We start from the raw sequence: 14,361 nt of genomic DNA, 5'->3' as shown, positions 1-14,361 counted from the left end.
ATTTGTTGGAGAGACCCACAGGATCCTGGAACATACACAAGCCCACCTATCAGGGAACCAGCACCAGAAGGGCTCAATTTCCTTGTGGGAAGCAGCAGAAGGGACTGAATTCCAAGAGAGCAGGGAACAAACAACACTGTTCCCTCTCTGACCCGGCCCCCACATACACTGCCACAACACAGCTACATGACTAACGCAACCCTGGTGAACACCTAAGGCTCCACCACTCACATGTAACAGGCACGACCTGACCAAAAAATTATGGCTCAAATGGAAGAACAGATCAAAGCTCCAGCAAAAATACAACTAACCAATGAAGAAATAGCCAACCTATCAGATGCAAAGTTCAAAATACTGATGATCAGGATGATCACCAAACCGGTTGATTTGGGTCACAAATTAGATGAAAAGATGAATGCTACACAAAGAGAAATGAAGGAAAATGCACAGGAATCCAATAGTGATGGAAAGAAAAAGGGAACTCAAATCAATGGAGTGGACCAGAAGGAAGAAAGAAACAACCAAACAGAAAAGAAGGAAGAAAGAAGAATTCAAAACCATGAGGAGAGGCTTAGAGACTTCCAGGATATACTTAAACGCTCCAACTTCTAAATTATAGGGGTACGAGAAGGGGAAGAGGAAGAGCCACAAGTGGAAAACTTATTTGAACAAATAATAAAGGAGAACTTCCCCAGTCTGGCAAAGGAAATAGACTTCCAGGAAATCCAGGAAGCTCAGAGAGTCCCAAAGAACTTGGACCCAAGAAGGAACACACCAAGGCACATCATCATTACATTAGCCAAGATGAAAATGAAGGAGAGAATCCTAGAAGCAGCAAGAGATAAGGGGACAGTCACCTACCAAGGAGTTCCCATCAGACTGTCAGCTGATATCTCAAAAGAGACCTTACAGGTAAGAAGGGGCTAAAAAGAAGTATTCCAAGTCATGAAAGACAAGGACCTACATCCAAGACTGCTTTACCCAGCAAAGTTTTCATTTAGAATGGAAGGGCAGATAAAGTGCTTCTCAGATAAGGTCAAATTCAAGGAGTTCTTCATCACCAAGCCCTTATTATATGAAAGGTTAAAGGGACTTATCTAAGAAAAAGAAGATGAAAAACATATACAATAAAATAATAGCAAACTTACAATCATTAAAAACCACACCCAAAACAAAAACAAAAGCAAACTAAACAAACAATAGAACAGAAACAGAAACATAGAAATGGAGATCACTGGAAGGTTATCAACAGGGGAGTGGGGAGAGAGGGGAAAAAGGTACAGAGAATAAGTAGCATAAATGGTAGGTAGAAAATAGAAAGACGGAGAGTAAGAATAGTATAGGAAATGCAGAAGACAAAAAACTTGCATATACAACCCATGGACATGAACTAAAAAGGGGGGAATGTGGGTGGTAGGGGATGTACAGATATGTGCAGGGCAGAGGGGAGTGAAGGGGAAAAATGAGACAACTGTAATAGCTTAATCAATAAAATATATTTTTAAAAAATAAAAAAATTATATAGTACAGGGAATAATGCCTTGGAGCCATCACACCAGAGTAAAACAGGTGACTGGCCTAGAACCTTAAGTTGTAGAGAACTCAATATACTCATGAGTCTCATAAAACTTCAACCTACTGTTCACCAGGAATGCCAATCTAGGTGAATAATGCCCTCAAGTCTAGTTTATTTTGTTCTAAAAGACTTGAATCAATCAAGCTTTAGATGTTACCCAAGGGAATGAATGGTTGTAAGTACAGCTAGGAGACTGACTTATTTAAGAGTAACCAGGGAAGGGTTTCATTCCTACAGTGGGCCCTACTACAAAACCCTGATTTAGCTTGAAGCAGTTACAGAAGGCAGTTACAGTTCAGCACCCCTGAAGGATGAGTAAAAATAAGGGGGTATCTGTTACCTACTCCGCAGTAGGCCTACGTGACCTGGCTAACCCCCAACCTGACCCTGTCAATCTTTGAGAAGAGAAATGTTTTTAAAATTACTTAGTATAGGGAATAATGCTTTAGAGCCATCACACCAGAATAAAACAGGTGACTGCCCTGGAATCTGAAATTGTCTAGAACTCAATAATCCGTGGGTTTTTTGGACTTGAAGCTAGGGCTGGGTTGTTTGTTTTTTTTTTTAATTTTTATTTACTTATCTTTAGAAAATAAGGGAAGGAGAGAGGGAGAGAAATATCACTGTATGGTTGCTTCTCATGACTCCCCTGCTGGGAACTGGCCTGAAACCCAGGCATGTGCCCTGACTGGGAATCCAACCTCGATCATTTGGTTCCCAGGCCTGTGCTCAATCCACTGAACTACACCAGCCAGGACCTTGGGTTGTTTTTTTAAAAATAAGTTCGTGCCCTGGCTATGTGCCGCAGTGGACCTCTGTGCCAGCCTGTGAACCAAAGGGTCTCCAGATGATTCCCACTCAGGGCACAAGCCTGGGTTGCAGGCCAGGTTCCCAGTAAGGGGTACACAAGAGGCAACCACACATTGATGCTTCTCTCTTCTACCCTTTCCCTCTGTCTAAAAATAAATAATTAAAATCTTTTAAAAAATAAGTTCCCCTGAGAGACTATTTTTTTACTCTAAGATTGGATTGTGGTAAAATACTGTATCTAAAAAAATTATTAAAGACAACTATTTTATTCACTACTGTATGTCTAGTACATTGAATAGTCTCTGGCAGATGCAGTAAATAAGTATTTGTTGTTGAAAGACTCACTGATACTTTGAAAAACACCAATTAATGCTTCACTGCCCTGAAGAAAAGTCAATGGCATCCTATATTTGATTTTAAACAAATATATTTAGTGTGGGGGAAAAAAGCTGAAATAAATTAACGGTAGAAGAACTGACTTTGGGTATTCTGATCACAGCAAAATGTGTAATACCTGTGTTTTGGCTCCTGGTGTCATTGGAGTTGCAAAGTTGTTTAGATCCCAAATGTAAATTTCAGACTCATTAGCACCAGAGGCTACCAGATTAGTCTGCAATAAGAAACAATTAATAACTAAATAGCACTTACAAAAAATTAAAAGAACTCAAGTTAACTTAGTTCATATTTGGAAGGATCTATCACTTTGAGGTCACACAATTTCTCTATTTAATTAAAGAAGCAGAAAGTATGAATTTCTAACTACTATTATTAACAATATAAAATTTAAATACTTTCTTAGAAAAACTATAAAATTCTATTTAATGCAAAAACATTATGTGTATATTGACATTTTAATACAAGATATTAAAAAATAATTACATGGGTAAATTCTTAAACAATCATGCAACCACATGGGGATTATCATTTGTGGTTTTAAATTTCCGGAAGGGAATTCACTTGTGGAAAGCAAAAACAGATCACCAATTATTGCTTTCAGGCAAATACTGAATCTGAAATAAGGACATGTATCTCCAGGTATTGCAAACCTAGCTCCTGGAGCCAGAACAAGGTAGTACTAGTAAAATCTCTCCTCTTAAATCCCTCACATAATTCTACCTCATTTACACTCAATCTTGTTCCAGGTGGCAATATTTCTAGGTTTTCTCTGTTGCATACCTTTATGGTCAAAAAGACCCTAAAACTGACATGAAGTACAGCAAGATAACGAGTTTCATGTATTAGTCTTCATCCTTGATTGTTAACTCTTATAAATTCTTCTCTGATCAACAGACACATAACTGAAAATGAAGGAATTCTATGCTAATAGATACCTATAATACAAGACGTTAACTAAAAATCAGCAGCTATTTGATTCAAGTAACGAAGGAACTAGCTTTCTAATCTGAAGAATAAATACTGTAATGGCAGAAATTAGGAATTTGGGGCTTTAAGTTCTATGTCTTAAGTATGCACATAAAACAAAAAAATAACTAATATAAAATTTAAGACAACAGTTATACTTTTTGCTTGATACACTCTAGTGGTCTATTAACTAAAGACTTTTATTAACATATTATTTATAAAATTAATATTCAGTAATGTTTATAATGGTAACCATAGAAAGACCCTTAATTGTCTATTAATTAACTTGTATTATATTTGTTTATATTTCTAATTATGCCATAGAGTACTGACCTCTTTGTCAGAAATACCAAATCTCTCAATTAATAAAACCATGGATTAACCCAGTCACCAACCCAATGTTGCATAGCACAAACTTTTAAAACGCAAGGTTTCCAAACTATGGGGCTCCTAATGTATAAAAACTGTCCAATCAGATGTATGACATCTCCAGACTTCTCTCAATCAAATCAGCCAGATACTTCCATGTAGTATCATTTATCCTGAACTCAACTCTGAACTCTCCATTCGTCAAACATATATACTCCCTCACCAATCTCCACTGGCACGCATTCTCAGCTTTTCATTCCAAGACTAAGGCATAGTAGATTCACATACTTATTGCAAATACGTAGCCCATATCTCAAGGATGATAAATAAATGTCAAAAGTCTAACCTGGAAGATGTTCACATCCAAGGCTCTCACTGGGCCAGTATGCTTGTCATTTTGGGCAATCACAACTTCCTTCTCTCCAGCTATAATTTTAGAAGGATCATAAAGAATAATATTTCCATTTTCACCACCTGCAATCAGAACTCCAGAGATATTTCCTTTGGAATCCATCTTATGAGGCCCCCAAATCAACTTGTGGTACCTTTAAGAGAAAATGAGTAAAGCCACTAATTTTTGAAGTCAGATAAATGTAGAATTTAATTTGAAGTCATACATTTAATTCTTCAGATATTCATAAATACTGCCAAAACACTGCTTCTCCTCTAGTCCCGGTAGCTGTGAATGACTTGGCAAAATAGCACTTTTGTTACTATACTCATGTTCATATTTGATTTTATAACTTAAAGGGTAAAAATATGCTTTTGTAAGAGGTAATACAGTGTGACAAAGTGTACGTGATTTGTGTGTCAAAGATACGGGGTTACAAGTGGTTTCACCAGCTAGAAACTGTTAGGCCTGGGCAAGTTAGTTGATCTTTCTAGGCCGCTTCTGTTTATCTGAAAAATAGAGCTGCAACCACTCCCTTGATTCTATTTGACTAGGGAAGTACTCGCCAACAAGTGATTTGTTAAACAGTAAATGTGAAGGGAATCACCTAAAATTCTCTAAGAAAGTCCTGGCTGGCATGGCTCATTTACTTGCGCGACATCCGGCAAAGCCAAAAGTTGCCAGTTCAGTTCTGGTCAGGGCACATGACGGAATTGCGGGCCTGGTCTCCAGTTGGGGTGCTTGCGAGAGGCAACCGATCAATGCTTCTCTCACAAATCACTGTTTCTGTCCCTCTCTTTCTCCCTCCCTTCTCCTTCCTCTATTTAAAAAAATACTTTATTTATTTTAGAGAAAGGAGAAGGGAGGGAGAAAGAGTGGGAGAGAAACATCAATCAGTAGCCTCTTGCACCCCTCCAACCAGGGACCTGGCCTGTAACCCAGGCATGTGCCCAGACCGGAAACCGAACGCTCAACCTTTTAGTTTTCGGTACTGCGCCCAATCCACTGAGCCACACAAGCCAGGGCAAACAAAATCTTTATATAAATATAAAAAAGAAACTCTACTGTATCATGAGAAGGAAAAATACTAGAAACTGGATCCTCTCCTTCCTATCCCACACACAACAGTCAACAACTGAAAAATCAATAGACATAGACTCTTCTTTACTTCCAGAGAAATTCACTAATACATTTTTCACAAAATATTTCACGTCATTGTTGTTGATATTCTGTGCATTTTCTAATAATGATATATTTACAGAAAAACTAGGCACAAATCACAACATTCATTCAAATATAGCCACATGAATTCATGGTTGAATCTCATACCTGTGAGAAGAAGAGAAAGTGGCACAAGATTGCATATCCAAGGATGGATCAGAAAGGTCTAATTCAAATATCTCAAGGGAAGCATTAGTACTAAATGTTGCATCCAATTGCTGAGCAGATGTTCCTACAGAAAATACATTTATGGTAATTATGCACACAAAACGCAAAAATAAGAGACTCAGGAAACCATACAACATAAAAATTAAATGCATGTTTTTCAATGATCTCACCCATGAGTGCTGTAATAGTGGCTGAAATCTCAGCACATATACCACTGAGAAGATGTTTAAATCACTACAGCAATGAGATCCTAACTCAGGGCTGTGCTTAATCCTGGAGGAATAAAAATACAATACAACCTGTATAAAGTGGGGAAGATACTACAAATACATTGTGACTAATGCTATGATGTATAAGGTGCTCTGGGAACACAGAGGAAGGTCTCTGAATCCAGCTGATAGCAAGGAGGGAGGTATCTTGCCAGGGAAGAAGAGGCTTTTTAGAGATGGAGCTTGACTTGAATCTTAAAGAACACGTATGAATAAGTCAAATGTACTATCTTCTCTGCTGAACTTACCTGTAGCTAGGTAAATGGGATGATTCTGAGCAGGGCTCCATGCCTGCATAGCTGTACGATCTACTTCCTTTAACTTCATCCTGCTGAAGACAATATTTCACATAGAAATATACTGAATGTGTAATACAGAACATAAAAATACACTGGACAAACCATTACATCATTAGTAATGCCCAAACACCAATGAATCCAATTTGGTAACATTTCTTGGGAATGTTCAATGTTAGAAAGAAGAGACACTTGGTCAATTATTTTGAGACAAATATAGGGCTATTCTGATGTTTACTGAATATAGTCTGTCAGCTAGAAAATCAACGTGGAAAAAAACTGGCTACACTCTATGCTTCTCAGACAAGGATACGTGGCAACGTACCAGGGATAAGAGAAAGCACATAAAGAACAAGGTGCATCTTCCTGGAGCAGGATCATTCAATAAGAGCAGTTTTTAAAACTAATTTTAAATAAAACAGACTAACTACAAAGAAGAATATAGTAAGCCCGCAGGTTTTAAAGATAAAGCAGAAATTTTTAAAGATCTGTTCACTCCAAGCTATAATCCCCATACTACTAGTTTATTCAGTCTCTTTGTTAAACTTACTTAAGTAGAAAAATTCAAGAAGTACTGTGCTATTACTAAAAAAAAGAATATTCTTTTTTTTAAATATTTTATTTATTTATTTTTAGAGAGAGGGGAGGGGAAGGAGAGAGTAGGAGAGAAACATCAATGTGTGGTTGCCTTTCATGTGTCCCCTACTGGGAACCTGGCCTGCAACCCAGTCTTGTGTCCTGACTGGGAATCGAACTGCGATCCTTTGCTTCACAGGCCCGCACTCAATCCACTGAGCTACACCAGCCAGGGCTATTCTATATTCTATACAAATGCATTCACATGACACCGTATTCCACTATAAAGATATACCATAATTTAATTGCTTAGTCCACTAATGATGAACACCTGAGTTGTTTCTACTCTGTTGCTATTTTTGCAAAAGCAAAGGCTAAAATAAATGGCCATTGTACATATTATTTCATTAAGGGGCAAGGACAGCTACAAATTTCCAGCGGTAAAACTGCCGGGTTAAAGGAAAAATGAGATTTCAATTCTGATGGATATTGCCATGTTGCCCTCCATGGTAACTGTACTTTTTCACATTCCCAGGAGTAATATATGAATAGCTGCTGCCCTACAGCCTTACCAGAATACTATTTTTTTTTTGCGGGGGGTGGAGGGAGCACTTTTTGACTTTTAATAACAGGACTGATCAGTGAAATATTAGCTCTGTATAGTAGTACAATTTGCAATTCTCAAACTTTAAAGAATGTTGAACATTATTTCCTTCTCTCACCTTTTTTTTTAAATTTTTAAAAAATATGTTTATATTGGATTGCAATATAACAGTCAATTTCTTACTGTGAATCTAAGGACGGAGCATTTTGGAACAGTAAAAGACAGTGATAGAATGGAAGCTGCAACCAGTTTTAAGAATGGTTGTGGTTTCTGTTCAGTGGTTGGCATTGGTCTCTGGACCACTGTATACTCTTTAAAATTTTTGAAAACCCCAAAGGGCTGTTGTCTTTGTGGGTTATCTCTACTGATATTTATTTATCAGAAGTTAAAACAGGCAGGAATTAAAAATTTGTGTATTGATGTCCTTAAGGTAACGGTAATAAACTCATTCATTACATGTTAACATAAATAAGATTTACATGAAAAACTGCTGTATTTTCCCAAACAACAAAATTTTCCCAAATAACAAAAATTGAGAAGACTTGTAGTGTTATCTTTTTTTGTGCCTGGCTTAATAAAGCATAACTAAATTCTCAAAAAATATGTTTATTGATTTTAGACAAAAACATTGATGTGACAGAGAAACAACTGGTTGCCTCCCATACTCAGCACTCCGTTTTAAATACTGAGACTTTACATATGATTTCAGTAACCCCAACCCACTGCTTTCCCCCACCCTGTTTTCTTTGTCACCACTTTTTATTTTACTACATAAACATTAGAAAAGTTTTTGTCAATTCCAGAGAAAGTGTTAGTAATTTTATGGAATCTACATCAAATTAATAAATTTAGGGAGAACTAACACAATGTCTGACTCTTCCTAGTGTCAGATACATGGTGTCTTGATTCAAGTCTTCTTTTTGTATTTTTCAGTACTATTTTAATTTTTTTGACATTGTATTTCCTTATTCCTATTTCACCTTTTGGCTTTGCTTATAAATTTGGCTTTCCCCCCCTTTCATTATAGTGTGTATCTTTTTGTTATTGTTATATAAAGTCTATCGATTTAATTAATTTTTTATCCTCTTATGTTACTGAATTCTCTTTTTGGAGTAGTTTCTCAATAGATTCTTTTGTGTTTTCCACATATAGACTCATGTCATGTGCCAATAGTAACAGTTACCTCTTTGTTTCAAATTGTTACTCCTCTAATTTGTCTTGTCCCCGTTCACTAGTATCTGTAGTAGCATATTAAACAATAGTGATCACAGTGAGATTTTTTGTCCTGTTTTCTTTTCAGTGGGAAAGCCCACTGTATCACCACTGAGCATGATACTGGGATTTGAGATATATATACATATATATACACATTAAGTATATATAATGTAAGGAAATACCTGTTGATTACTGTTTTACTGAATGCTATCTATAAAGACTGGATGTTGAATTTTGTCAAATGCTTTTTCCTTAGGTAATTGGAGATAACCATATGATTCTTCTCTTTAAGCCTATCAATAAAACAAATTATACTAATAAATTTCCTAACACTCAATTATCTCATACCCTGAATAAACTTCTCTATTTTTCCCTTTTTGATCCTGGAGCCTGAGGTATTATAACTTATTGGAAACTATGTAACCAAATACCTAAATATATCTAAAACATGTACACCACAGTAATGTATACCATATAACATGCTAACATCTCAAAATGAATTTCTACTAGTTTTATGCAAATTATGGTATAAGATTACCACGTGACACATTCTGAAATGGCACCAACTTCTCATAGCATTCCATGTCAATTTTCTAGTCAAAATCCTTACTGGTGATGATGTTTCATGCATTATCATCTGAATGTTTAAATTAAGCTATTAATCTAATAACCACAGTACCATTTCAAATCACTGCTTATGTGGATGTTAAAGCAGATGAGTAATATAGCAGGAAAAGCATTTCTATCTGAATAAACTTCTCTTGATCATGAAGCATTATTTTACTGATGCACTGCTGGATTCTATTTGTTTAAAACAGTTTTGCATCTAGGGTCACAAAAGTGGGCTTCAGTCTATGGTTTTCTTCTTTTGTGCAGTCTCTGTTAGGTTTTGGTACTAATCTTATACTTGCTTCCCCAAAATATGGAAGTTTTCCTTCTTTTTCTGTGCTCTGGAAAAGTCTAAAAAGCATGAGTGGAATTACCGGTTCCTTAAGGATTTAAAAGAATTATCCTGTGAAACATCTGGGCCTGACAACACTGAGGAAGCTGCTTCTTTAGTAATTTTCTCTTTCATCTATAAAAATTGGTCTATTTAAATTTTCTTTTTTATTATTATTTTTAAATATATTTTATGGATTATGCCATTACAGTTGTCCCATTCCTCCCCTGCACTCCCCTCCACTGTGCACATGCCTCCCTGACCATTCCTCCCCTTTCATTCATGTCCATGTGTCACAAGTTCTTTAGATTCTGTATTTCCTATAGTATTCCTGCCCTTCACCTGTCTATTTTCTACCTACGGTCTATGCTACTTATTCTCTGTACCTTCTCCCCACTTCTCCTCCTCCCACTCCCCTGTTGATAACCCTCCATGTGATCTCCATTTCTATGGTTCTGCTCCTGATCTATCTGTTTTCTTAGTTTGCTTTTGTTTTAGGTATGGTTGTTAATAAGTGTGAGTTTGGAATTATTGTCCTTTCACTGTTCATCTTTTTTATCTTCTTTTTCTTAGATAAGTCCCTTTAACCTTTCATATAATAAGGGCTTGGTGATGACGAATTTCTTCAGTTTGATCTTATCTGAGAAGCACTTTATCTGCCCTTACATTCTAAATGAAAGCTTTGCTGGATAAAGCAATCTTGGCTGTAGGTTTTTGGATTTCATGACTTGAAATACTTCTTTCCAGCCCCTTCTTGCCTGTAAGGTCTCTTTGGAGAAATTCGCTGACAGTCTGATGGGAACTCCTTTGTAGGTGACTGTCCCCTTATCTCTTGCTGCTTCTAGGATTCTCTCCTTCATTTTCATCTTAGCTAATGTAATGATGATGTGCCTTGGTGTGTTCCTTCCTGGGTCCAAGTTCTTTGGGACTCTCTGAGCTTCCTGGATTCCCTGGAAGTCTATTTCCTTTGCCAGACTGGGGAAGTTCTTCTTTATTATTTGTTCAAGTAAGTCTGCACTCGAGGGTGTTCTTCTTCCCCTCTGGTACCCCTATAATGTTCAGATGTTGGAACGTTTGAAGATGTCCCGGAGATTCCTAAGCCTCTCATTTTTTTTAATTCTTCCTTCTTCCTTCTTTTCTGTTTGGTTGTTTCTTTCTTCCTTCTGGTTTACTCCCTTGATTTGAGTCCCAGTTTCCTTTCCATCGCTATTGGTTTCCTGGACATCTCCCTTCATTTCAATCAGTTTAGCCTTCATATATTCCTCTAATTTGTGGCTAAAATCAACCAATTCTTTGAGCTTCCTGATCACCAGTGTTTTGAACTGTGCATCTGAAAATCTGGCTATTTCTTGGTCACTTAGAATTATAGGCTCTGGGTCTTTGAGTTGTTCTTGAGTCATAATGTTTGGTCTGTTCTCACCTGTTATGTTTGAGGAGTGGAGCCTTAGGTGTTCACCAGGGCCAGGCAACCCAGGTCGCTGGGTTGTGACACTGTATGTGGGGGCAGGGTCAGAGAGAGAAAATGAATGGCGCTTTGCTCCACTCTGCTCTCTCTCAGATTTCCGTCCCCTCTGCAGCTTCCCACAAGCAAATTGGGCCCCTCTGGTGCTGGTTCCTGGGTGTGTGGGCCCGTGTACTCTCCAGGACCCTGTGGGTCTTCTCAGTGAACTCTCTGTGAGCCTGGGAGCCTCTCCCGGCCCCTCGACCCCAAGAAAGTCTTTCCAGTTGGTGCTTTCAGGCTCTAACCCCCAGCGCTAAGGCAATAGCCTGAGCGGTCTGTCTCACTGTTCGCTCCTTCGCTTGGTTTTTCTGTGCATGAATGTGTGACCACAGTTAGCCAGCCGCCCTGCGCCCTCACTAGGTCCTCCTGTCTCCACCCCGCACCTGGAATCCAACCAACTACCTCTGCCTCCGCTCCTGGGTCGGTGGCACTTAATGGTCTTTCCAGCCTGACCCTACTCTGTCACTGACTCCACTCCTCTTACTGGTCTGGCTGAGGGGTTTGTTGTTGTCGGAATCCATACAGTTCAATTTTCACTGCTTTGGCTGCGTTTTTGTTTCTAAAACTTCGCTGTCTTTAAATTTAGTTGTGGGATAGAGCACAGTGTTTCCACCTATGCCTCCATCTTGGCCAGAAGTCCTGAATTTTCTTCATGCAAGATCATTTTTGGTAAATCATAGTTCTTTGTGTTTTCATTACTATGATCACCTATATATTCTACAATTGCTATCTGTATTCTCCACTGATCCAAGAATTGAGTTTAATATTGAAGTGGAAGATCCTTAATTTTTTACTACATTGTAATTTTTTTTTTACTATTTCTCCTTTATGACACTTACTGAAGTTTTCTCTAGGACCTATATAGGTATTTTTGTGATTCTTCCATGAGACTAAACAGGGCGGTGCTTTGGCTGCCCAAACCCGAGTCTTGGCCTCTTGCCTTCCTCTCTGAGCAACATGAGCTTCAGCACTCTCCAGCTTTTCCACAAATGACCAGACCCTGGATTCCATGCAGTCGCCCAGCCACCAGGCCTGGCAGGCCAGCAGTGTGGCCAGACTCTATGCAAGTGCTGGGGGCTTGGGCTCCTGGAACTCTGTGTCCCATTCCACCAGCATGCAAAGTGCCTGGGGTTCCAGGTGTCTGGCTGTGGGGATGGCCTGGGGTACAGAGGGCACATGGGGAATCCAGAGCAAGAAGGAGACTATGAAATGTCTGCATGACTACCTGGCATCCTACCTAAAGAAATGAGAAATCTGGAGGCTGATAATCAAAGACTGAAAAGCAAAATCCAGGAACACCTAGTGAAGGGACCCTGGGTCAGACACTGGGGGCATTATCTCAACACCACTGAGGATCTGAGGACTGAGATCTTTGCAAGGTCTGTGGACAATGCCCATCTTGCTGCTGATGACTTCAGAGTGAAATATGAGATGGAGCTGGCCATGCACCAGTCTGTGGAGAGTGACATCAGTGGGTTCCAAAAGGTCGCTGATGACACCAACATCACTCAGCTGTACCTGGAGACAAAGATCAGGGCTCTCAAGGAGGAGCTGGTCTTCAAAAACTGCAAGGGTGACGTAGTCTACAAAACCAAGACTGGGTTTTGCCAGCTCTGGGTTGACCATGGAGTAGAATGCCCCCAGATTTCAGGACCTCAGCAAGATCACAGCAGATATCCAGGCTCCGGATAATGAGCTAGCTCAGAATAACTGATAGGAGACAGACTGGTCCCAGCAGATTGAGGAGAGCGCACCACAGTGGTCACCTTACAGACTGCTGAGACAGGAGCTGCTGAGATGACACTCACGGAGCTGAGACTACAGTCCTGTCCCTGGAGCTCTACCTGGACTAAATTAGAAATCTGAAGGCCAGTTTAGAGAACAGCCTGAGGGAGGTGGAGACCTGCTATGACATGCAGATGGAGCAGCTCAACAAGATCCTGCTGCACCTGGAGTCAGAGCTGGCCAAAACCCAGGCAGAGGAGCAGAGGGGCAGCGCCAGGCATGCAAGGGTCCTGATGAACATCGAAGTCAAACTGCAGGGTGAGATCGCCAACTATCACTACCTGCTGGAACAAGGGGAGGAATTCCATCCTGATAACACTCCGGACAGCAGCAACTCTGAAATCCATCCAAGACCCACTACCCGCAGGACACTGGTCAGCAAAGTGGTATCTGAGGTCAACAACACCAAACTTCTGAGGTGTCAAAACAACAGAAGTGGGTCATGTTGTGGTGGAGAAGAGGCAATAAGTACTTCAGAGATCACTGAACAGTTTTTTTAAAAAGTGATCTGTTTTCAGAATCAAGTTCAATATTTCTTAATCAAATCAACACTATTACTTAATTATTTACATCTTCTCTATACTTTTCCATTTGATTTGTCTTGAACCAACAGCGAATTAAAAGTCTCCTCACTAGCCCTGGCTGGTATGGCTCAGTGGGCTGACTGAGGGCCTGTGAACCAAAAAGTCGCTGGTTTGATTCCCAGTCAGGACACATGCATGGGGTGCAGGCCAGGTCCCCAGCAGGGGATGTGTCAGAGGCAACCACACATTGATGTTTATCTCCCTCTCTTTTGCCCTGCCTTCCCATTTCTAAAAATAAATAAATAAATAAATAAATTTTAAAGAGCCTCCTCACTAATGCATTTGTGCCAATTTCTCCTGGTAGCTTCTGAAACTTGCTTTATAGATGTTACTTTGTATTTAATACACTCTAATTTGATAGACAGATATTCATAATGTTAAATACTCACTGTCAAATAACATTTTAGCTTCATAAAGTAGTCTTAGTTTTAAATAATGCCTTTGGGCCTGAATTAAGATCATATTATATTAAGGTGACTATTTAGATCAGTACCTTAGTTTCCTTTTTATTTGCCTTTACGAGTATATTTTGTCCTTTTCAACTTTTGAACCACTGTGTTTTCACTGGCTGTCTTAAATTTTAAAAAAAGAAATTAAATTTTGCTTAGTGAACACAGAAAAAGACCTTTGCTTAGTGATTCAATTGGAAAATCTTTCCAATAGATCAACTAACAAGGTCATTTAAAATTTATTG

The 14,361-nt window shown here is 38.9% G+C and overlaps 1 protein-coding gene and 1 pseudogene across 17 annotated transcripts in view; one reads left to right on the top strand and one right to left on the bottom strand.

Moving 5' to 3' along the window:
* The window catches only part of SEC31A (SEC31 homolog A, COPII component), a 97,650-nt gene that overhangs the window by 77,389 nt on the left and 5,900 nt on the right, over positions 1–14,361 (bottom strand). For 11 of the 17 annotated variants that reach the window (XM_037035648.1, XM_037035656.1, XM_037035657.1 and 8 more), the window contains exons 2-6: positions 12,536–12,597; positions 6,415–6,497; positions 5,838–5,961; positions 4,464–4,662; positions 2,901–2,996 (exon numbers count right to left, since the gene is read on the bottom strand). In XM_037035648.1, coding sequence (XP_036891543.1) covers positions 2,901–2,996; positions 4,464–4,662; positions 5,838–5,961; positions 6,415–6,493 — 498 coding nt within the window. In that variant the 5' untranslated portion in view covers positions 6,494–6,497; positions 12,536–12,597. Of the gene's footprint in view, positions 1–2,900; positions 2,997–4,463; positions 4,663–5,837; positions 5,962–6,414; positions 6,498–8,825; positions 9,181–9,536; positions 9,757–12,535; positions 12,598–14,361 lie in introns of those variants that run through there. The other 6 variants (XM_037035652.1, XM_037035655.1, XM_037035649.1 and 3 more) reach the window with 6 other exon arrangements.
* On the top strand, positions 8,062–13,583 carry LOC118979567 (keratin, type I cytoskeletal 18-like; annotated as a pseudogene).

Source organism: Sturnira hondurensis, unplaced genomic scaffold (assembly GCF_014824575.4).
Source record: "Sturnira hondurensis isolate 20B ecotype Veracruz unplaced genomic scaffold, ASM1482457v3 Scaffold0022542, whole genome shotgun sequence".
In the NCBI taxonomy this organism is placed as follows: Eukaryota; Metazoa; Chordata; class Mammalia; order Chiroptera; family Phyllostomidae; genus Sturnira; species Sturnira hondurensis.
Note: the sequence above shows the minus strand (reverse complement) of the source record. Positions and strands in the feature narration are given on the sequence as shown.